Source organism: Alligator mississippiensis, chromosome 1 (assembly GCF_030867095.1).
Source record: "Alligator mississippiensis isolate rAllMis1 chromosome 1, rAllMis1, whole genome shotgun sequence".
Taxonomy (NCBI): Eukaryota; Metazoa; Chordata; order Crocodylia; family Alligatoridae; genus Alligator; species Alligator mississippiensis.
The window spans coordinates 279,345,410-279,369,946 of record NC_081824.1 but is presented as its reverse complement, the minus strand read 5'-3'; the positions used below and the strand labels follow the sequence as shown (position 1 = coordinate 279,369,946).

The 24,537-nt window shown below is 46.3% G+C and overlaps 2 protein-coding genes across 6 annotated transcripts in view; both read right to left on the bottom strand.

Moving 5' to 3' along the window:
- The window catches only part of USP25 (ubiquitin specific peptidase 25), a 155,312-nt gene extending 152,943 nt beyond the window's left edge, over nucleotides 1-2,369 (bottom strand). For 3 of the 5 annotated variants that reach the window (XM_059720645.1, XM_059720646.1, XM_059720647.1), the window contains exon 1: nucleotides 2,132-2,351. In XM_059720645.1, the coding sequence (XP_059576628.1) occupies nucleotides 2,132-2,176 (45 nt within the window). In that variant the 5' untranslated portion in view covers nucleotides 2,177-2,351. Of the gene's footprint in view, nucleotides 1-2,131 lie in introns of all 5 variants that reach the window. The other 2 variants (XM_059720649.1, XM_059720648.1) reach the window with 2 other exon arrangements.
- A 1,934-nt stretch (nucleotides 2,370-4,303) lies between these two features.
- The window catches only part of LOC102574909 (uncharacterized), a 151,483-nt gene continuing 131,249 nt past the window's right edge, over nucleotides 4,304-24,537 (bottom strand). The window contains exon 3 of the transcript XR_009459044.1: nucleotides 4,304-5,373. The gene's annotated coding sequence lies outside the window, so the exon portion shown is untranslated. The remainder of the gene's footprint in view (nucleotides 5,374-24,537) is intronic.

Sequence of the window (24,537 nt, the reverse complement as noted above, 5' to 3'; positions counted from 1 at the left end):
GCCTGTACACTATTACAAGTACCTGTAATCAGGCCTCCAATACAAGAATGAAGAGGGCTGTTTAAGAGCACCTCATTAAAAACAATATTTGTAACTGAATTTACTGCTCACAAACCATGTCAGATTTGCAGTAGTCAGTCCGTAAGCTGCCACCCTACCCTCCCTTTAGCCATTTGCAGCAGTAGAAACTAAAACTCCCTGCTCTTTCACAGACAAGGTACAACACAGAAGCTGCCAGCAAAAGTTCACAACAATAGCCTATTAGCACATCTCACTTTAAATCAGTATTGACCAGCACAAGTACCAGAAGACAAATTTAGCTAGTGTCTATGCAGCCTTAGCCTCGCCCCTGGAAATGCCTACCAAAGTGCAACAACAATTTTTAGAGGTAGACACCTTCCTCTCTCTAGAAACTTGTCTAAAATAGGATGTTGTACCACTTTAAAGATAATGGCACAGTTAAGGTAGGTTCAAGAGCCCTCAGTATGGGCACACTTACGCTAGCATAGCCGTCTTCATGTAATAAGGTACATAGCTACGTTATCTTTGCTACCCAACAGGAGCTGTATGTCTGTCACCAACTCATTTCATGTTAGTGAAGTAACAGCAAGAGAATAGCAGTTTTCGACAGTTACTGCCCCAAGTGTGAAATCAATCACAGAGCTAAATGGTTCTATACTGTTTCCAGTTGCTCAAGTCCAATTTTAATGCTGCCTGGGGAAAAAATCCCTAAGTACACAACTTTCCATTTCAGCCAGATCAATTCATAGGTACTCTTCTGTAAGTATCACCTCCTCCGAATAACTTCTGCTTCTCAATACCTACCTAAATTAGGCCTGACAGGAACTGCAAAGAGTTGAGTTTGTTTCTTTTATTTCACAGTTGTAGGCGTGTTGGTCCGAGGACACAGGCAGGCACAGGCCTTTCTTTTGTTTTATATTTCGGTGGCCTCTTTCCTCCTATGAATTGTTTATGTAGTCCCTTTCCACTCACAAGAAAACCAGGTGCTTCATAAGGTACTGGTATGAGCTTCCACCCCTATGTACGTAAGTGTTATTGTAGCGGTTTGTTTTCACACTGGCTACTTGCCCCCTTGAGTTAGTTGGGCTTTCTGACGAGTGTCAGGACCACGCCCTGCCTATATACACCACCACCAAAATGCAACTACCTCCAAATCAAAAGGCAGCAGCCAGACTTTGCTTTCCAGCCGTGTGTCCCATTTAAGGTGCGAGAGAGACTGACCCGTCAGTGATGCCAGCCACCGCACAGGCAACTGCTGTCTCACCAGGCCATGGAGGGCTTCCCCTCACAACCAACACAGCTGGCCAGCCAGCAGGGCTTCATTCTAGCTCCATTTCCACGGAGGGTGTGGGGGACACAGAAGTCACTGCTGTGACAGCGAGGCTCAGCGGGCCTGACACCTGGGGCCTCAGTCACTGCTGAAGCAAGACCTGTTTACATTCACCAGTTGTCCTGCCTCAGCCCAGCTTGAGGGCCTTGATACCCATGTCCAACAGCTCTGCAGCAAGGGGCATGAGCTTGCACACATGCACACGTATGCATACACACACCCTCTCCAGGAATGCCAGTGCCCTCCCCCCACCCTGCCACCATCACAACATCCGGAGGCTTCTCCTTTAGGAAAAAGGAAACAGGTTTCTTCTTCAGGAAAAGGAAACAAGAAGCTGCTTGTAGGGACCTGGACTGGGGGGTGGAGGAGTGTTTACAGTAGGTGAATGGCTACAACCTGCCCCTCCCTACACACATGCACACACGCACACAGAGACAGGCAGACACGTGTGCGCACACAGACACACGGAGACATGTGCACGCTGACAGACACACATGGAGACAGAAACATGCAGACACCCCCCCCCCCCCCACACACACACACACACACGCACACGCAGAGGTGCACACACGCACAGCCCCCCCATGCGCAGAAGTGGACACGCACAGAGGTACACACGCACACAGACGTGCAGAGACGCACACAGGCACAGGCATGCACGCACGTGCAGTCCCGCACACGCAGAGCCGCAGAGCGGCGGGAAGGAGCCGCGATGCCCCCGCCCCGCCCCGGCCCAGCCCGTGCCCGCCCGCCCGCCCGCCGCCAGGCCGCGCGCGGTACCTTGGCGCCGCCGCTCTGCTGCAGCACGTTCTGCTCCACCGTCATGGCCCCGGCGTGCTGGGGCCCGCGGCCGCGGCGGCGGCTCGCAGCAGAGCTGGGCTGGGCTGGGCGGGGAGGGGCAGGCGCTGCTGGGGCGGGCCCGGGGCGCTGGCAGGCCCGGCTGCTACCGCCGCCGCCGCCGCTTGCCTCGGCGCGGCCCGGGCCCAGGAATGCGCCGTCGGCTCCGCCCCGCGCCCCAGCAGCGCCGCCGCCGCCGGGCCCGCCTGGGCTGGGCAGGGCTGGGCCGGGCCTGGCCGCTCCTCCGCCCCGTGCCAAGCTCGGGCCTCCCCTTCCTCCGTGCGCAGCCGCGCCTCGCCGCCCGGGCCTGCACGCCCCCTGCGCTTCCCACAACATCAAAAGCCGGGCCTGGCTAGGCGCCAGCTTGCTCAGGTGCACGATCATGCTCCAGTTGCGTGGTCATTTCCACCCTGGTGCGATGAGGAATAGTAACAGTGTTTCTAATGTGCGCCCCACCCTCCACTTTTCTCCTGCCGCGGGAAGTTTCCTTCCGACCTGGGAGAAATGTTAGCATTTTTGCGTGGCGACAATCTAGGACTCCTGGTTCGGAAAGGATACCTTGTATCAGACCAGCTGAGGAGCCGGTCCCTTAACAGGGATCCTCTCCCAACCAAGAGTTCTATATGTTTGCATTTCCTCGGGTCTCAGAGCAACACCGCGACCAAATGCATCCCTGAAACAATCTTTGCATTCGCCTTTGCCTGGGGAACAGGGATCCTGGTTCTCTCTGATTAAAAAAAATAAAATAAAAAAATCCCCAATTTAAAATCTAGTTAGTCTAATAAAAGGTATCGCCTCTACCGTGAGTCCCGATTGCCTTTGGAGCAAAAAACGTAACCCAGAATCCACGTTTGCATGGTCAAAATGAAACGTCACTAATATCTTTGTAATACATAATAGTGTTCTGCTATGACATACATAATACATACTAGTGTTCTGCTACGACGACAGTGTTCCGCTCAATCAATGTGATATAAAAATTATATCACATTGATAGAGCAGAACACTGCCGCCCCAAAAAACCTATGGATGGAGCAGGCAGAACTCACTCTTTCACAACACTATTATGTATTACAAAGGTATTAGTGACGTTTCATTTTGACCATGCAAACATGGAGATACATAGAGAGAGAGAGATAAAATGGTGTTTTATTTTGGTCACAGAAAAATGTGGATTTTTGCATTCCTTTTTTTAATCCAAAAATTGGGGATTTTTTTAATCGGAGAAAACCACAATCCCAGGAAAATGGGGAATTTGGGTTACTCTATTTAATTCAGAAATTGGGGATTTTTTTTAATCAGAGAAAACCAGGATCTCTAAGGTTCCTTCCAGCTCCTAACAACTACGAAAGTATAAAACCATGAAAGGCACATAAGCCCTAAAGCTTGCAAATAAAGACATTTTTTCCAATTATCTAGTTGGTCTAATAAGAAATATCACCTCTACTGCAAGAGTTCTGAGTGCTTTTGCCTTTAGACCAATACGGCTACAACCTATATCCCCAAAATGTACAATGGTTTTTGAGGTAGCTAATTAATCCAGCATATACAACACCCAAGTCACCCTGATGGAGTCTTAACTGAAATTATTATTATTATTGTTGTTGTTATTATTAATTCTTGTTACTATTATGAATAATAGTAATAATAATATATTTTGTGTTCTAGGTCAAATCAGCCAAATCAGTTCCAAATCATATTGACTGAGCAGAACTCAAGTCATTCCAAAAGCCCTATGGATTGAGCTGGCAGACCTCAGTCATTCTAAACACTATACATGGTGCTACAACTGGTGAGCATCCTTCGTCCCAGAATCTCACCCTGGGACTTCAGATACTCCCAAATCTATTGGCAGGTATCCTACGTGCCAACCCAAGCCCGGGTTCACATGCCGCCATGATTGATCAGAGCCAAATTGCCAGCACTTTCTTATGACTGCTTGCCTCGAAAATAAAGAAATACTTCAACTTTGATGACCCAGTTCTTACTCACTCACTGAAGAGTTATAGAGAGCAATATAAAATAAATAAGAATAAGACTTGTTTGTATGTTTATTTGCTTATTTTTTCTGTGTACAACATGCTTTTCAGCAAATACAATAATTTTGAGCTTCCAATCATATTAAGACTTGATGACCCTGCTGGGAACTGTGGGATGAGCTCCCACGAGTCCTGGAACAGCAAGGCTCCTGCTGGGAATGGCTGGTACCATGGGCAACTGCTACCACCTTAGTCGGGTGGTGGGCCACATGCCCCCCAGCGACCAGCCAGTGACTGGGGGGCATCCCCCTGCAGCCAATCTCACCAATGCGGGGGATCCCCCCACCAATCACAAGGCTGACACTCACAGGGGTGCCCCCTCCCTTGCCCGTTGCCTAAGGGGTGAGTGTGGCCAGTCAGGGGGTGCACCAGCACTCTCAGCGGGTGCATATGCACCCCCTACGCATCGCCACTGGCTGGTACACAGCAAGCTCTGGGCCCTGTGGGCTGCAAGGGGATGGTTTGGGTGGGGGTGAACCTGTCTCAGGCAGGGGGATGGACTAGATGACCTGTGCAGGTCCCTTCCAGTCCCACTTCTCTGCAAGTCCATGACTGATAGAAGCATGACATGTTGGCTGCCCTGCTTTTCTTGTGGCAGGTTATGAAGTGGTTAGGTCTGAGCTTTGTCAAGGTAGTCTCATGTAACATTTAAGTGATGGATTTGTATAAGAGGGTTTGCACAGGGATGATTCCTGCCTCAGGCAGCCCCAGGGACCTCCTCTCTTCCTGGCTCTGGCCAAGCTGGCCATCTACAAGACCAGAAGGGAAGCTCTGACCAGGAGGAAGCCAGGACAGTGTGGGGTTGCTTTCCTGGCATTCCTGTGCTCCCGTCTCTGGACAGAGTTTCACTGGTCGGCGTCCACAGTCTCCCTCAACTCTTTCAGAGGGCAGTGGGTGCTGACTAATGTGCTCTGTTCAGTGCTCACTTACAATGCCCTAGTTCTTAACCTATAACCTCACTCCTGTTCCTGTTTTCTTTATTGTTGTCCCAAGCAATTAGTTGCTAGGTCCCCAGGGGCCTCTCTTCTTAAGAGGGGTGTGGAAGGATCAGCTGTGCCATCCTGAAGTTGAGCTGTAGTCTCTCATGTCAGACCGGATATCCTCCTTGAACTCGTCTGCCACAACTTTGATGGAAAAAGGAAGGATCTAAAAATAGACACAGTCCTATGAGACAATATGAATGTTAACTCTGTGACTCAGGAGGTTGGCTCCTCTTCCCAGGGCTCCACCATCCCCATACCTTGCCCTCTCCACACCAGATGTTATGCATTTACTCATCAGTTCTCGTCTATGGGGGCTTCAACTCACAGGTTATCTTGATCAGACTCCTGGAGTCTCATGCCTCACTCCTGGTCACTTGCCCCACTCTTCCCCACACGAGTCCCAAGCCAGTTTCGCTGCAGTTCACTCCAGCCCTTATCCTTCAGGGCCGTGCCACCTGGGGACACCGTCCCTGACTCACACCAACACACGTCTCTGTCTCATCTCTTTTCCAGGTCCCTAGAATGGCTGCCCACACCCACCGGTATCTGACTCACTGGCTGGGACACTGCAGCTGCCTTGTCATCTTGTCTCTGCAGGTAAGTAAATTGCCAAGACTCCTTCCTGACCCCAGGGTCGATCGCTCACTGGCGGCATCTCCCCACGTTCCTTCAGGGTCCTCTTTGTGCCCTCCTCTTCTGGATCGATGCTGACTGCCTTGTCCGTGTCCCTTAAATTTCCTGCGCTGATCAGCTGGGTCTGCTGTGGCAGCACCCGATTCACTGCTTCCCCATCTCTCTCAGCGGATCTGGCTAATTACCCTCCTGTTCTCCTTTGTGGCGTTTCTCCCGCCCAGGTTTGCTGCACCTCTTCTCCCCACCAGGGCTCGTCCTGGTAAGTTTCTCTTTTCTCATCTGGGATTTTGGCACAGGGTGGGTTTACTGCTCTGTCACAGGGAGATTATATATTTCATGTTGGGCTGAGGCCCATGACATCAGCACACATCAAGTAGGCCTGGTTCTGGCCAGGCTGGCCATCTACAAGACAAGGATGAAGGCTGTAGCCTGGGGGACCCCAGGAAGGTGTACAGCTGTCTTCCTGTCACTCCTCTGCTCACATCTCTGGGCATCCACAGGCTCCCTTGACACATTCAAGGGGCAGTGGGCACTGCCTGGTGTACTCTGCTTGGTGTCTTCCCTTGGCACTCTTATTATGAACCTTTGACCTCCACTCCTCTCCCTGTTTTCATTATTACTTGTCCCAAGTAACCTGTAACACATCATTAGTGGCCCTTAGTACAAAAGGGGGCTTACAGTTTCCTTGAAGGGCACCTGGGCCCATATTTCCCCTGACATATTAAAAGTCCTGTCACTCCTCCACTCAGGTCTCTGGGCAGAGTTTCACTAGCCAGCATCCACAGGCTCCCCCGACTCATTTAGGGGGCAGTGGGTGCTGGCTGGTGTACTCTGCTCAGTGTCCACTTCTGGATCCCTTGTCATTAACCTGTGGTCTCACTCCCATTCCTGTTTTCTTATTATTTGTCCCAAGTATTCAGTTGATGGGCCCCTGGTGACCTCCCTTATTAAAGAAGGCTTATAGCTTTCCATAATGGGCAAAGCCCATGACCTTGTGGCACTTCAAATAGGCCTGTTGCTCCTCCACTCATGTCTCTGGGCAGGGTTTCACTTGTCAGTGTCCACTGACTCCCTCGACTCATCCAGCAGGTAGCAGGCTCTGGCAAGTGCACTCTGCTCATTGTTTCCTGCTTTACCTCTGGCAGGTTAGGGGGTTAGGTCTGTGTTGGGTCAGGGTTGACTATAGTCTTATGGAGCATTTAGATGATGGATTTGTACCAGATGGTTTGGATAGGGATGATCCTGCCTCAGGAAGGCCATTGGACTAGATGACCTCTAGACATCCCTTCCAGCCTGACTTCTCTACGCTTCTATGAAACACTCACTGAAACAGAGAAAGTTGTGATGTGGACCACTACTACTGGCCACCATGAAGCTAAGCAGCTGTAGCCATTTCACCTGCTAAGGGCTCCCAGCCAGCCCCTGCACCCAGGCCTGTCTGCCCTGGGGTGTGGCTATGAGAGGATCCAGGATTTTGAGAAAGGGGGTGGGAGTAGATGGTGAGCTACACCATTGTATATAACATATATGGTTTTCTCCAGTAAAATAGAGACTAGAAGCTTTACAACTATGCCAGGGGCCCAGGGCTATGTGACTTAGTTAAAAACTGAAAGAAAAACAAATAAAACTTAATTGAAAGGAGTTAAAACGGTGAAATAGGAGCTTCCTGATGAGGAGCAGATGCTCTTAGTGGCCCCCATCACCAATGGTAGCTTATAGCTCTACCTGGTGGGCTTTGCCCTAGATCACAGAATGACATATCAAAAGCCCTGACCAGGAGCAGCTAACAGGTGGCAGAATAGCCAGATAAAGGGTGGCTTGACTGATGGAACATCAAGACCATTAAAAAGAAGAGTTGATCCTTAACACCTGTGAAATAAAGAGTTTCGAAGGGATCAGGTAGATGATAATGACTCTTGACGTCAATTGACTTCCTCAGCATTGACTTACTAGAATTGCTACTGTCACTGCCAGGCACTTTGTTTTAAAATTTGGGTGGAACAGGAATCAAAGCGGGGTTCAAGTGCACCAGTGCCCCCCCCCCCCCACCTCCTGATCCACCCCTGGTTGTGGCACTTGCGTTTCCCACAGACCCCAGCCCCAAGGAGCCCAGGAAAGAATTGAAGCTGGGTTCCCTCAAAAAGTACAGGGTCATCAAACCGGGGGCATTCTGAGCAAAATATTTTGGATTAAAAAAACAGAGAGTTTCCCATGAAACTTTGCATAGCTGAAAACTTTCTAACAAGCTCTAGTGCTATCAGCCTTTGTTGACAGCAAGCCTTAAAAAAAAAATCAGTGCTGTCACTGCCATTCCTCTTCATTCCTGTGAAGTGTTAAACTATATACTCAGTTTACCCACTGATGATACTCAGGGGGTATCTGAGTTAAACATCACTGTTATAAATTGTTCCCTGCCAATAAACCATGTAAACAAGGAAAGGAAGGATCACATATTCAAATGAATGTCATTTTGTTTTGATACTCTATCTGATGGCATTTAGGTACTTTTTTGCCCAAACTGCCCTATGAAGCCAAGAAACCAAAAGGAAAAAATGGATTCTGAGGGAATAAGTTTCACTAAGTGAAAATCAGTCCTACAGAAGCCAGTGAGGCATTCAGTTCCCCGCCTACCTAATCTGCCCCTCCTGAAACGCAGGGCAGGAGTGGGCAGAATTTGCTGTGATGTTGGATATTGGACTAGGCTGGCTGTAATTTCAGTTGCTCCTCCCTCTGCCAGGGTCTGTTTGTAGACTCAGGCAGATCTCGCTGCATCAGTTACACTTGGGTCATGTTTCAAATTTTCCTTGCAATGAGGAGTAGGGCTAGAAACATATTTTTTTTTTAAATGAAACCTGAGATTCTCACATCATAATAGGACCCTGGGTTTTGAGGTCCTAACACATACATATTTTGTGGTGTGTCATGCACCAAAAAGGAAACAAACCCAAGGAGCTCAGCAAAACCCCTGTAATTATATTTTGAATACATACAGAGTAGACTACAACAGTTCCCCATTTTAGTATCATGAACAGCTTGGCTTGCAAGCAGAGTTTGTAAGAGTAATACGGTGTTGCTAACCCCACATATTTTTAAAAAAATTATGATTTGGGGGGTCAAATGTATTCAATTTTAAAACAATGAACTGGGGGGTTCTTTTGGTTTGCCTTGTGGTTTCTGAAGCTTTGGGGTTCACACTTACATCTGAGACTGTAACCAGGAAGGCAAGAAACTAATTTATTGAAAATAAGAGCTGAGATTTTCATTTAATGACATGACTCCAAGTCCCAGGCTTTTAAGAAAAACATTGAATATTGCGGAACTCATTGGTTGGCTAGAATGGCCTCACAACTTTTCAGCTTCACTTCAAACCCTACGCTGCTGCTTATTTTTGACTCAAGTTATCACTCCTCTTCCTGCTCATCACTTACCCCCAACTCCATGCCTACATACATTACTTCTGAGGTGATCTGTTTACAGTTTCTTTGAGTGTATAGAGTTGGAGGAGGTTCTAGGCGAGAGTCTCGCAATGAAGCAAGGGGAGGTAGCTCTGCAAAAAATACTGTTTTCTTTAATTTAACAGAGCTTGCTATTCTATGTTTGAAGGAAGTGGTTGTTCATGATTCTTCACCACTGTCATATGGTACAGAATGTTTCTGAGGGCAGGGGCTCTCTTTTTATGTCTGCCCAATGCCAACAAAATAATGAATCACAGCAATAGTGAAAATACAAGTTCTCCTCACATCACTGAGCCACCATAAACCCATTTATTTTCTTCATCATCTGGTTGTTTCACTGTAATATTTTTGCTTGTTTATTTTGTTGCCTTGTTTTGTACCAGCTTTTGTGGGGGTGGTTTTGAAATCTGTCCAAAATTTGGTCTTCTAAGGTTTGCTGATCAGAGATAAGTTAATGGCCCTCAATTTTTTTCCCCCTCATACCGAAGTGATTTTTTAAATTACTGTTAACAAAGAATCCACTGTACAATCGACAACAGACACTATACAAATCATAAAATAAATAAGGTTATCAAGGACTTGGAGATTCTTTTTCTAGGTTTTAGAACAGTAATTCAATCTACTTGTTCAATCAACTGGTGGCTACACAAGATGCTGACAACAGTAGTATTTTGTTTTAGAAAAGTTTATTTTATATTGTTGTGCCCCACTGACTAGACTGACCTCTTTATCCCTCAGTTCAGTATATAACTTTACATCATTCAATGCATTTAATTATAGTGGCATGCTCAGGTAACATTTTTTGTTGCAGCTTTAACCCATTCTATATTTTTGCAATATTCAAGTTAATAAATTTTTGTATCAAAATGATCCAAAAATACCTGTATACTGCTTTGATGAAAAAATAGTATAATGAATACTGAACGCCATATATTATATATATAGCTATATAATTTAATGTTGTTTTCAAACATCTACATTTCTGACCTGAAATACTTCCTTCAAGTGCAGTTCTTCTCCTACTCAAGCATTCCTAAGAAAGTAGAAATGGACCCAAAAAATAAAATATTTTAAATACATTTTATTTTTTGTCCAATTTTAGCCTCAGAACAGGACAGGCTAACCTAATTTCATACTTCGTAAAATAATTTTAAAAGCATCACTTCCGGAAGTGAACATGCTACTGCTGTTGCTTTTTTTTCAAATAGCTGAGTAATACACTCCTGAAATAGGGATTTATAATTGAAATGCTGACATAATCTGAACCATAGCAATGCAAATTATGATTCTCTAGTACATATGGTGCAGCTGGAAAACAGATGGACTACATTTCATGTTCCATTTGCAACAAGCGTTCTATATTAAGTAAGATTGGAATTTACACATCATAAAACAATAGGGATTTTGTCAGTATCACAGTAAGAGCTGTTGACTTGATAGTGAGATTCTTTCATAACTAAAAAATATTAGATAAATAAAACTGCAGGAAAAAAATGAAAGAACAGAAAACAAAAGGGCAATGCCATCTAGGATTACAATCCTGCGCTCCTTTGAGCAAAACAAACAAAGAAAAATATCTATTTAGTTTCCTTTATTTTGTAACATTTCAGGTTGTCAGTATTTGGATTGGTTAAGGCCATTATTTGCTTTGCTATATCTACTAATCTCTTATTGACAGGTATCTTTAAGTGTATGCCCACAGAGCAGAATGCTGTACTGTATATTGATACAAGCCAGTTCAGGTACCAGAAACAGCATAAATGCATTTAACATAGTGCTGTACCCGAACTAAAACAACCTTGCTTAGAACACTGATTTTCAACCATAGTACCACAGCACCCTGAGGTGCTCTGAGATGCTTTTAAGGGTACCATGAAGTACTTCAAAATGTTAGCATTGTTCTTTGAGCACTTACACACAATTCACAAAATAAATACCGAGATTTCAATAGGAATCCATAGTGTCAACACACATTCTGACCTGGGCCCATCTATACATGCACTAACGTGCTTTAGTTATTGTGCCTTAAATCTAGTACCTCTGGGTTCCTATACATGAGCAGGGAGGCTGCTCCAATGAACAGTAATACCAGTGTGTCGGAGCAGACTGGGCCCTGGATTACCACACTCCAGCAGCGTCCCATATCTCAAGCATCAGTGTCCCCATGCTTCAAAATAGTGGCAAGGCACTTTATATAAAGCTCATTCGGTGAGCTTTAAATAAAGTGCCCCTGCTGCCATTTTGACACACAGGAACACTGATAAGACATTCCGGGCACTTTAATTAGAGCAGCTCTCAGAGACTCTAATTAAAGCACATCCCCTCCCTGCACTCCCAGATCACTTGTACAAATGTCCTCCTTTGTGAGGTACTAGGAAAACGTGCATTAGCCTGCCTTAATGTGCATTAACTAAAGAGTTTAAGTGATGCTTAATGCACATTAGCCTTAACTAAATAGCACTTTTTTAAAGTGATGCTTTAATATGCATTAAAGTGCATGTATAGATGCACCCAGATGTGTTATTGATAGCAGAAGAATTGGTTGAAACAGAAGGAGGGGGGCACCAGGTGGAGGTAGGGGCCCTGGTGCAGCAGGGAGACCTCTCGCTCAGTAGGGGTAGGGGCACCAGGCATGCAGTGTAGCAGGGGCTGCTGTTCTTGTACCCCTTCTAAATGAGTGCCCAGGACTAGTATCTTGCGCACTCCCCTCCTAATTACACTACTGCCAAACCCTGCCCCAGGATGTAAACGTCTCCTGCTGGCCTGCAGTGATTTTTTCAGCTATCATATTCTCAGGGCTGTAATCATGTGCATTTTCTTGCTGACCTTATTGATGTAATTGTACACAGAAAGAGAAGTAAATGTATTGAGAACTGCTTTCAGTTCACAAAAAAATGACCATGGCAGTAACACATTTGTCTACTGGGCTGCGCACCTGCAACCACATTTCCCCTGACATTTCTATTTATATTAACTGCTATAAAGAAAGAGATGTACTGAAAATCAGCATTTGAAATACTGGCTGTGGCTGTATAGATGAGTTTTTCCTGGATATTTTCACTTTGACATTCCTCATTTTTAGCAATCTCAGCATGCTCCTTAGGTCACTAGGTGACCATGTCTTTGCTGAGGCTGGCAACTGTTTCCACTTCTGGCCTATTTGTTGCACTAGGTGTGCAACTATTTCCCACTTGTAGCTCTCATTGCCTTTCCACCATTTATAAAGACAGAAGCAAATAAAAAGCACACCTTAACATAGGTCTTATTGGCTCCTGCCCAAAATTCCAATAGTACTGGTTCAAATTATAATTAAATGCAATCTCACAGTAACATAACTGGGGCAGGGTGACAGGGGTAGCTGCTCCAGGTGCCAACTGTTGGGGGAGGGACATGGCAGGAGGGGCAAAAATAAACACTGATGCTTCAGCCGGATGATCATGCCAATGGCATGCAACAGCCAGAAGTTGCTGCTGGTCCTGGCTATCGCAGCTGCCTTGGGCCCCCAGCTGCATTTGTTATGGCTCTATAATCTCTCTTTAGGAGTCTAAAGTTGCTATTCCTTTGGATAAATCATCTAATGGCAATGGCTGGCGAATGTGGGAGGCAAGGATTTCTTAGGGTGGAAGCAGACATTGTGTGATCTCTCATTTGTGCCCCCATAACCATTTTTATGGCAACACAACTTGTGGGCAAACAGGCATTGCTATTCTTTGTCATGCCACATTAAAGGAAAATCAGTGGTATCACAAAAGGTAGCAATAGACTCTGCCACTTTATTGTGGCTGATGTCTATTAGCCCTGTGTCGGGAGAGTATGAGCAGTCTAAGCTGCTTGCATTCTCCAGCCACCCTGTGCAGCATAGCATAGTAAAAAACAGTTGGAAGCAACTATGTGAGTGAAACTGAACAGCAATTACACACCAGAATTAACTCTCATCAAAATATAAAGGACACACACACATACACTACTAGGAAAACATTTCTCACAGAACAACCACTCCCTCTTTGACCTTACTATCCACGTGCTCAAAGGAAATCCACCCAGCATCTTTAAAGATGAACATGGGAACAAAAATTCATAAGCCGTCTAGACACTGAGCACCAAGGACTCAACACCAAGGTTTTATGACATTATAACCTAACTGATTCCTGTATACTAGAATTAAGGGACACCCACTAAAATTAGTAGGTGAGAAGTTTAAAACTAAAAAGAGAAAATACTTTTTTATGTAACATGCAGTTACTTTGAGGAATCCTTTGCTACAGGACATGGTAGAGGCAGATAGCGTCACCAGAACCAGGCTCAAAAAAGGACTGGATAAATTCATGGAGGATAGATCTATTAATAGTTATTGAATAGAACTGTTGGAAATATTTCCTCTGGCATCTCCAACTAATGGTGGGTACAGGGAGGGTATTGAATAAGGGATAGATTACTCTAGATATATCCAGTGGTCTTCCTAGATAGCAACCACTTCTGCCATTGTGGGAGACAGAATAGTAGGCTAGCTGGACCATTGGTCTGATCCAGCGTGGCACTTTTTATGAATTCTTCCCACGCTGAAAATTGCCAATGACCCCCCACCCTTTTTATAGGACTTGATCTAGTTAGTCTCTTTTGTTCTGCTAATTGTTTGTTGGCTACCCCTAGGAATTTCTCTCTCCACTCTTCCAACTGGTTTTTACTATGCTATGCTGGCTTTTACTCCTTAGACCTGAAAAATCATGTCTTACATTTGAAAGCCCATCTAATTCTATTCCAACTATGCAGTTGGTCCTATAAAAGTTATCACCCTAAGAAATCCTTTTCTCTCAAATAATGCCTGGATCATTCTGGCAACAACATCATTCTAACAGTACCATAATCAATAAACAGAATACCAAGAACAATCCATGCAGTGGAAGAACACCCGCCTGTGAACGATATCCTCCCACTTTCATCATACAGGATCCATTAATTCACAGCAACATAGAGTTTTCCATTTATAAACCACTTTAAAAAGGTTTTATCTAACACTAGCATAGTTTTAACTTAACAAAAATACCCCAAAGTCTTTTAAGAGAGCACTTTTTACATTTTAACCAAAGATTACTGATTGAGCATTGGTTTTGCCCATCTGAATCTTATGTCAAAAAAAGCAAACTATATTGTTTGTCTCTCCAGACAACTAAAATGAAACTAAACAGAAAACTATCTTGTTTTAAAGACTATTAGTAATTCATAAACTCAGAATTGGTTTATACCATGAATAAAATGTTTGCCACTGCACAAAACAATTACACAGATGTATCAGACAATTGACCTTAACATTGAAGGTCCCTACCAGTGGATACATACAGACATTCGGGGAGTTTAGGAGGCGGTTAGATTACGTTAAAAATGGCCACCCAATCTAACATAGTTCACCCAAGTGCAGACCTAACATTTAGATCCCTACTTTGGTCAATCTAAGTGCACACTGTACAAAAGTTCAGCATAGTTAGATTGGTCTAAAACTGGCTGACCTGATCTTTTATTTGATCCCAGCAGTTTTTCCTGTCCAGAGCAGGGGGGCTGGACCCAATGATCTCACAAGGTCCTTTCCATCCCTAAACTTCTGTGAATCTGTGTAAATTAACCCTACCTCAGAGGTAGTCTAACTTATAATGGGTCTGGTGATCCCTATCTGACTGAATTTCTGCACAGTTCCCAGTGCAGTCCTGGGGCTGGAAAAGCCCAGGCACTTACCCCAGCCCCAGGACTGTGGTTTTCCTACCCACCCCAGCACCAGGCTATTTTTAGTCCCCCAGCCCCTTCCTCTACCCCTAGATGGACACCCGCCACGAACCAGCCAGCTCCCCCTGAGCCCACCAAATACCCAATCCTGCAAGCTATTCCTGATGCCGGTTTTACCAGTGTTTGTCAGTGCTGGGACCTGAAGAAGCAAATCAGGGTGGGAGGAGAAGGCAGGATGGGGGGTTGGTTTGCTGGGGTGGGGATGTTGTTTGTCTGGGAGTGAGAGGGTCGGGGTGCTAAAAGCAGCCCTTGGTCCTGGGGAGTGGGAAAGAGTCTCCATGCCCCCATGCATCCCCCCAGACTTTTCTACCTCCCTGATCACACAAACCCCTCCTAGAACCCACCAGCTCCCCTACAGACTCTCCCCCAATCCCCACCACAAACTCTGCTTGCCTTCCCAATCCTCCTAACCCCCCCTGCAGACCCTGCCTGCCCCCTGATCTCTCCTAGCCCACCTCCACAACCTGCCCACCCTGACTTACCTTATTTGTACCTTGATCTAACCTCCCACTAATGTCCCTGAATGCCTGTGTGGCCCTGTAAGTTACTCCATGAAGGTGGGTATCTACCCAGAATAAGGTGATATTTAACTTGGACAGTTTTTGGAAATATTTTTAGAGATGCTTTATCTTAATTCAACAGAAGTTGCAGGTGCTCATTAAGCCTGCAAATCCAGCAAAGGTGCCTCAGACATCTAACGTTATTCACTTATCTAAACTTTTGCTTTCTGTCTTGACCATGGTGATGGTCAAAACAGCTATCACTGATAGCTGTTTTAATCGGGCTGTTCACACAGACAACTTTTTGTTGATCAGTTACAGCTAATGTAGAGCAGGGCTATCCAATTTCTAAGCATCCAGAATCTGCACTAGTAGGAGCTGCATGCCCCATGGGCCACACAAATGGGGGTCACAGGCCTTCAGACCATATGCCTCACACAAGCCCGTCAGAATGATATTCACAACAGCCAACATACTAAGTGTTGGTTAAGCTAACAAATAGGAAACACTATTGAAAGGGTGCATCTTAAAAACTCTGCCCTTATCAGGTCCTTGGGTACTTAACTCTGGGCTTCAGGGAGATGTCTGTGATACATGAAGATTCCAAAATCAGAACGTCTTTTGAAGTGAGTCATTTCTTTCCAAAATAAGGGAGTGATCACTTTTTAAAAAAGATTGTCAGATGGAGAGGAGCTGGTGGTAGCCCCTTGTATAGGTTAGTTCACTGGCTACAGTTGTTTATGTATTTGGTATTAAACAGTCACTGTAGCAAGGATCATAACCCAAGTCTCCTTGCATTAATGACTGGGCTAGAGCATATTGCCCCTCCTACTGTTCTCCACCCCCTCTCCACCCCTGCCACTGCCCTAAGGAAAGCCTATAGCCTCATGGTTGGAGTGCTCTCCTGGGGTGTGAGAGATATAGGTATGAATGCCTTCAAGCTGAGGAGGTCACAGAACCTACATTTCTTACAGTTTGGGTGACTGGGCTTAATTAGCGCTCATTAAGAGTAAAGCACAATACTTTCCTCTCCTGTGGCCATTTTATTTTATTGTGGCTGCTGGGTTTACGGAGAAGCAACGCCTTTCAGTAGCATGCATACTAAAAGCACATCTATTGGATTGAGTCCCTCAGGGAAGATAGGTTTGAGGATTCCTATCAGATTTAGGTAGGATATAGGTACCAAGTTGCATAGCCATGGGGGTATGTGCGAAAATAGAACTACAGTCATTTGGGGAACGTTACCTGTGGAAATTTAGGTATCTATACTTTTAGGCAGGGATTTTGAGAATTACATTCCTGGAGACAAGCATCTACACCTGCCTAAATCCCACTTTAAGGACCTAAATCCTTCCTTTCATATAGTGAGATTATTGTTATTCAGATAACAATAGATTTATGATAGATTTATCGTATGGCATATGAGAACATTTGATGGCCTGTCACAAACGTGCCTTATTATTTTAGCTGTTGTAAATTGCAGGATTTGATCACCATTATTTTCCACGACAAAAAGGAGGTGAAAAACCTTAACCCCCTCAGAGCAATATAAGGTACAAATACAAAACCATTGCTTTTAAGCCAGCATCACCTCAGCACCACATCTAAGGCTACAGGTTAGTACAGCTTGCACTTCATGCAAAGAGCATGAGCATTTCAGTCTTGATAAATAGCTTGACTCCAAGATGAACATGACCCACCAATGCGAGAAAGCGATCAGTAAGGCTAAACGCACCTTGTCAAGCATCTACAGATGCATCACAAGCAGGTCCAGGGTGCTGATCCTTCCCCTCTATGCGGCATTGGTCAGGTCACAGTTTGAGTACTGTGTCCAGTTCTGGGTGCCGCACTTCAAGAGGGATGTGGCTAGCATTGAGAAGGTTCAGAGGAGGGCCACTCGCATGGTCAAGGGACAGCAGGGCAGGCCCTATAAAGAGAGGCTAAAGGGCCTGAACCTATTCAGCCTCCACAAGAGAAGACTGAGAGGGGATCTGGTGGCTGCTTACAAACTCACCAGGGGGGACCAGTGGGAATTGGGGGAGGCTCTGTTCCCCCCAGCATCACCCGGGGTTACTAGGAATAAAGGCCACAAATTGTTAGAGAGAAGGTTCAGGCTGAACATCAGGAGGCATTACTTTACAGTTAGGGTTGCCAGGCTCTGGAATGGGTCCTAAGTGAGGTGGTGCTCTCTTCTACCTTGGGGGTCTTCAAGAGGAGGCTGGACAGATATTTGGCTGGGGTGATATGACCCCAGCACCCGTTCCTGCCCAGGGCAGTGGGTCAGACCTGATGATCTATTTAGGTCCCTTCTGACCCTAAACACTATGATACTATGTTGATACTATGAAATAGAGACTTTGCTTTGTTATATTTCCTTACTACTATTTTTCTTATGTATTATTTACCAAAAATATAAATGGAGCGCAAACATATTACTATGGATACAAGATCCAGCCCATACTGTTATTTATTTGCAACCTGTATAGTAAAAGTGTATTCTTTCCAAAATGTAAATTTTGGAGTGACAACTATTATTTTCCCCAGCCTTAAATCTATGAATTGTGATATCCAACATCTTTAGTTGACTAACTAGGATATAACAATAAAACTCTGTGTGTCAAGAAGCATGGAGAACAAGAAAATTCATTGGTTTTACGTTTTTTTCTGTGATTGTTTTAAGCAATAAACCTAGTTCACTCAGACTTACAGCATCAGGAGGAATTAGTTACAGATCATTTTCTAATTTCTGATGTATTTGACATCTCTTATCTAAGCAGCATATTTGTGCCTCGTGGGTAAAGTAATCTGCATTTTAATTTATAGTGGAATAAAAGAGGAAAATACAAAATGACTGAAACTGGGTTCATCAACTTACACAAAGAGAAAATACAAAATTGAATCATATACAAGAGAATTGGATATTCCACTGTAAAAGCCATGCATTGGTCTTTATAGAACTCCTGTTGACAGTAATGCTACTGATGTTAATGGACATTCTGTGCATAGACCCAGGGCAATATCTGACTAAATGAGCAGCTACAGACTATAGGAATACACCAAGGACATTATTTGATCCACAGTGTACAGCTGGTGTCACAAGATCTATCACATAAAGAGCTGTAATGAAATTTCCATGTACATGCGTTGTGAATAAACCAAATGAAAACAAAATAATTTAATATGCAAAACATTTGAACTGATCTTGTTGACAAATCTTATCATGACTCTTCGTCACTAGGTCTGCTATATAAAATGAAATCCATCTCACAGTAAAATCAGCCTAGTGACCTTCACTATGACAGTATCATAGACACAGTGGAAGCAAGGCATTTAAATGTTAAAACATGAACAGCTGGGGTGAAATATAAGACTTAAAAGAGTGACACATTAAATAAACTGGAGCCTGATGAGATGAGATGAGTTCATGAATTGTGATGATAGTCATGCTGTTTGACAAATGATATTCAGTAACACTTGGTACTCAGCAGGGATCTTTCATTGATGATCTTTAGGAGCTGTAGTACTCCATTTGGAGGAATATTTCATATAAGACCTTGAAAGGTTTTATTCCTCTTGCATTCCTATTACACAGATTAATATTTGTTGTCAGGGAGAGCCATTCTAGAGACAAACTTTGATGGTACAAAATTTACCATTTAATTTAAAAGTCAACATTTACACATACATCAGAGTATAACAGTGTCTGAGTCACAACTGTTAGGGTGCTATACTGTGTCACTAAAGCTACAGTGTTGCGGGAGGTTCATTGACCTAAAACAGGTTGTACAGGTGACACTGCAATGTTTTGGAGGGGCTTAGGTTTGTAAATCCAAGGGATATTTATCTCATTGGAAGCATTGTCTGATCACTGGCACCGGATCTAGTTTAACCCATTACTAAGTGGCGCACTGTAGGGAAGTAAGGTAGCACAATCCATTCCAACTTGCCTCTTAAAACAGGTTTCATATACCATTTAGCTCAGTCACTGTTCCAAGGAGCCAATGAAGCAGGCAGGATATAAACAGCAAGAACTTCAAGGAATAAACTCTAAGGCTAGGGACAGACATTACACATAAACCAGTGTAAATGATCAGAAACTGGTTTGAACCTGCAACAGAACAGACATTCAGTGCACATAAACCAGTTTGAAAATGGCTGAAACCAGTTTGAGATAAACCTGATTGAATGTAGTATCAAAATAACTGATTTAACTCAAACCAGTTTATGCAATGTCTGTCCCAGACCCTTTGCTGGTTTAAGTTAAATCTGAGACCCCCAGCATCCCAGCATGCTCTCTGGGCTGGGCTCTGCTCTAGAGAGCTGGGTTGGCCCCTCCCCTTTGCTCTCTAGCCAGAGCAGGGCTGGGGCATGGCCAGACGTTGGCCTGCTATGACCCCTGAGGAAAATTCCTCCCTCTATCTCCTCTACCCCTCACTGGCAAACCCTGCAGACCAGCTGGGGTTTGCCAGTCCCAGCCCCACCTGCATGGCTTTTCTGTAGCTAGGCAGAGATGGAGTTAATTCCTCCCTCTGTCCAGCTTGCCTGCAGTCAGGGAGGGGATTAATTCCACAGTGGTCCCAGAGCGGCAGAGAGAGGTAAGCTAGTCCCCTGTGTGCAGATCCAAGACCTGCACCTGTGAGCCCACAGCTCAGACCTTCAGGACCAGACTGAGAAGTGGGGAGTGTTGGCAAAGACCTGACAATCATCACACATATGTGCTAGAGATGGAGTTAAGGGAAGCTGCAGACAGCTTCTGGCTGGAAATTGCAGACCAAAGAATGCAGAGAGCTACATTTACATTATAAAGCAGAACCTGTAAAACTTAAACACAGCCTTTCTGAATGCCTGGCTGTAAGAAGATACTCTGTCCTCAGGATTAGTGAAACTTATGCAAGGCTTTCTTTTGTATTCCTGCTTTACATTTTAAGTTAGACTAAGTTGTCTATGCTGTGTTTTAGTGGGCTATATCTTAGCTTAGGTGAAGATTTTTGGTAGTTCCTTGTTGTATGCTTTGCAAATTGCTGTGTTCAATACATGCTTGCTTCAGAGAGAGGATTTGTTCCCATCCCCACTCCTCAGTCTGGCAGCAGCTTCCCCGCTCCAGGCGGGTGCTTGGCATCCTGTGTGTCCTGCTAGCCTCAGCTGGTGCCTGGCAATGCCCCCTCCACTCCAGCAGGGAGGGGTGAGAGCCTTGGAGGGCATCCCTTTTCCCTCCCCTTTGGCAGTGTCTGGTAGGCATGCTCTGGCACCCCCCAGCTTGTGGCTTGAGCCACTGCAGGCACATGCCTGCTTGGGCTGTGCGAAGCTTTAGTAGCCAACTTGAATCGGAGAAGATTTGGCCTGATTCAGGGCCCAAGTCTCCAAATTCAAATAGAATCAGGTGACCCATTAAGAGGTCCAAATCAAATCGGAAGCCTCCAAATCGCTTTGGAGAGTTTCAGGGCTGATTCTGAGATTCAGCCAGAGGCTATACAGGTTTCCCTCACATAAAGTGAACGCACTTTATAATGTAAGAATTAGGGATAGATTTCCAAGGCAGCGAGGGGGGAGCAAGTGAGGCTGGGATTAGGGATGGATGGGGGGAGGGGTGCCATTCTCGGAGCTGCCTGTCCTCCTGTACCTGGGTTCTACCTGTCCACACTCTCCCCAGCTCCTGGGCTGTGCTGTGCCATGGTTCAGGCAGCTGGTGTCGGCTGCTCCCAGGGCCACTGCAGCAGGGGTTGTGGGGAGTGGCAGCAAGTGGAGTCCGTGCAGCGCAGGATGCAGCACAGCATGTCCACACTCGCCCTAGCCCCTGCTGCAGTGGCCCTGGGAGTGACCAGTGTCATTTGCAATGAGATCTGTCAGTGGGTGCAGGGGGAAGGTGGGGGATACCTCTTGCTGCTCCGCACCCCCTGGGAGGGCTCTGGGTTGGGGGGCTGTGTTGGGCTCTTCCCAGGGGCACACACCCTAGGATCTGCATGTGGGATGACAGCAGGCTGCTGCTTCAGGCTGGGACCAGCAGCAGCATCAGGCTGATTCTTCCCAGTGCTCGGGGCCAGTGCGCCAAGTGCTGGGTACAGTCCAGTGACCCTGGATCTGGATGCGGGATGACAGCAAGCTGCCACTGCAGGCTGGGGCCAGTGGTGGCACTGGGATGTTCCTGGCACTTGGTGCACCCACCCCGAGCACCAGGAAGAGTCAGACTGGTGCTGCCACCAGCCCCAGCCTGCAGCGGCAGCCTGCTGTCATCCTGTGTGCAGATCCAGGAGCATGCATCCCTAGGAAGAACCTGACACAGCCCCTCAGCCCGCAGCACCCCTGGGGGGCACAGAGCAGCAAGAGACTCACCCCGCACCCCTCCCCGTACTCACTGACAGTTCCCATTGCAGCTGCTGTCAGCTGCTCCTGGGGCTGCTGCAGCAAGGGATGGGGGGAGTGGCAGCAAGTGGAGCCCTAAGTGGTATGGTATGTGGTGCAGCTTGTCTGCAATCACCCTATCCTCCACTGCAGTGGCCCCAGAAGCAACTGGCCCCAGAAGCAACTGGCGTCGACAACTGGAACTGTCGGGGGTGGGGCGGGGGGGGAGCCTCTTGCTGCTCTGCACCCCCTGGAATGTCTGCAGGCTGCAGGGTTGTGTTGGGCTCTTCCTGGGGGCTCGTGCCCCTGGATCCACACACAGGATGACAGCAGGCTATCATTGCAGGTTGGGCTGGTGGCAGCACCAGGATGATTCTTCCTATGCTCAGGGTGGGCATTCTGAGCTCCAGGAACAACCCAGTGCCACCACCAGCCCCAGCCTGCAGTGGCAGGCTGCTGTCATCCTACGTCCAGATCCAGGGGCACATGCTCCCCAGGAAGAGCCCAACACAGCCCGCCAGCTCTCAGCCCTCCTGGGTGGCATGGAGCAGCAAGAGGTGAACCCTGCCCTGGGCCCAGCAACCTATTGACAGTTCTCTTTGTAGTTGGTGCTGGTACTTCCCAGGGCTGCTGCAGCGGGGGCTGGGGTGAGTGTGGACAAGCTGTGCCATGTCCCATGCTGCCCAGGGCTCTGCTTGCTCCCACTCCCCACAGCCCCAGCTGCAGTGGCCCCAGGAGTGATGGGCACCAGCTGCAATGAGAACTGTCAGTGAGTCGGAGGGCTGGGGGGGGCAACCACCAGGAAGAATCAGCCTGGTGCCGCCACCAGCCCCAGCCTGCAACAGCAACCTGCTGTTGTCCTGCATGCAGATCCAGGGGCACATGGCCCCGGGAAGAGCTTGACAGAGCCCCACAGCCCTCCTGGCAGGCTCAGAGCAGCAAGAGGTGTGCCCTGCCCCCTGTCCCCTCTGCACCTACTGACAGTTCCCATTGCAGCTGGCACTGGTCACTCCTGGGGCTGCTGCAGCGGGGGCTAGGCTGCATGTGGACAAGCTGCGCTATGTCCTGTGCTGCCTGGGGGTCCACTTGCTGCCATTGCCCCCAGTCCCTGCTGCAGTGGCCCCAGCTGCCTGCACCATGGTATGGTGCAGTCCAGGACCTGGGGTAAGTGGGGACAGGCAGACCACGGTGCAGCCCTGAGAATGGCACCCTTCCCCCCTTCCCTTCCCTAGTCCCAGCCTTACTCCCTCCCTCCCTCCCCACCTGGAAACATATCCCTATCTGTTAGGGCTGTCTGAAGCTTCGGTAGCCAATTTGGTGGCCGAATCTCCAAATCCAAATCAGCTGAATCAAATCGGGACAGTGATTCAAATCACTGAATTGAATCACTGTCCCTCAAATCGGCTGAATCTGAATCCAAATCGAATACTTGCAGCTTTGCACAGGCCTAGTGCCTGCATTTTCTGATTTAACAGAGACTGTCTGTCCAGTTATTAATTAGTTTAAGCTGCACAGCTTAGACTAACATGCAAAGAGTAAATCAATTCAGGCTCAGGCTTTTTGAATGTCTGTCCCTAGCCTAAGGGAGAAGCTTCTTGGGAAAAGGGGCAAAAAATAGAGGTCATAATATTTAACAAAATAACTAGAACATCCATTAGTTTTCCAAACCAACACTACAGCAGAGGACCAGGCAGCTTCTATATTATTGGTTGGCCATTTCTGCATGTTTCTGAGGCTGCAGAAGGTGGTCCTAGTACTCTGGCTTAATAATACATGCATAGTTATCAGTTCTGTGACCATACTTTTTTGTTAGCCAAAAGTTGTCAGATTATGTGGATAAATGGGAAAGCCATTAGATAATGAATGGACTTGAGTATTGACAGTAATGTGACAACTTCTTTTTAACTCATTTTACTTGTAAATCCTCTGCTGTCATACAAATGGGTAAGAGGAATTCAGTCTTTTCTCTCCTGGGGGACTCAGTACCATTGTACAGAAGGAAGAAGATAAATTACCGTGGATCATGGGAATACGAAGCCAATAGGACTGTGCAAAATTTCGCTGGCTGTTTCATTTTGACACTGTTTTGACTTGTTTGTGCTCAAAACAGAGAAACTGAAACAAAATGAATGGCTTCGAAACAGCCTTGAAATGAAACAATGGCAGTGGCAGTTGAAACGTTTTGAATGTTTCAAGTGTCAAAACAGAAGCGGGATTTGCCTTCAGGGAAACAGTAAGTAAGGAGAGGGAGGGGGAAAAGGGGGATTGACTGGTCTGATATTGACTGTACATCTGGCCAGGGACTGTCATCCTTCCCTGAGGTCCCTTCCAATCCCAGTGCTCTGGGAGAGGAATGGAAAAACAGCATAAAAAGCAGCATTGTTTGAACTGGCCTGCTTTCTGCCTTGGGGTTAGTTACTGAGCTGTCTTCCAGAAGCTCAGTGGTGTTAGACACCAAAGGCTACTGCCTTTTATTTCCTACTTGCTAGCCTAGAAAGTGGGATTCTGCAATACCTTTTGCTCTCTGTCTATACCCTTTTATTTTATTATTATATTCATTGATTGTTTCCCTTTCAATATATTCCTCCCCCAAAATCCTCTTTTTGTTTAGTCTATTTTGATTCT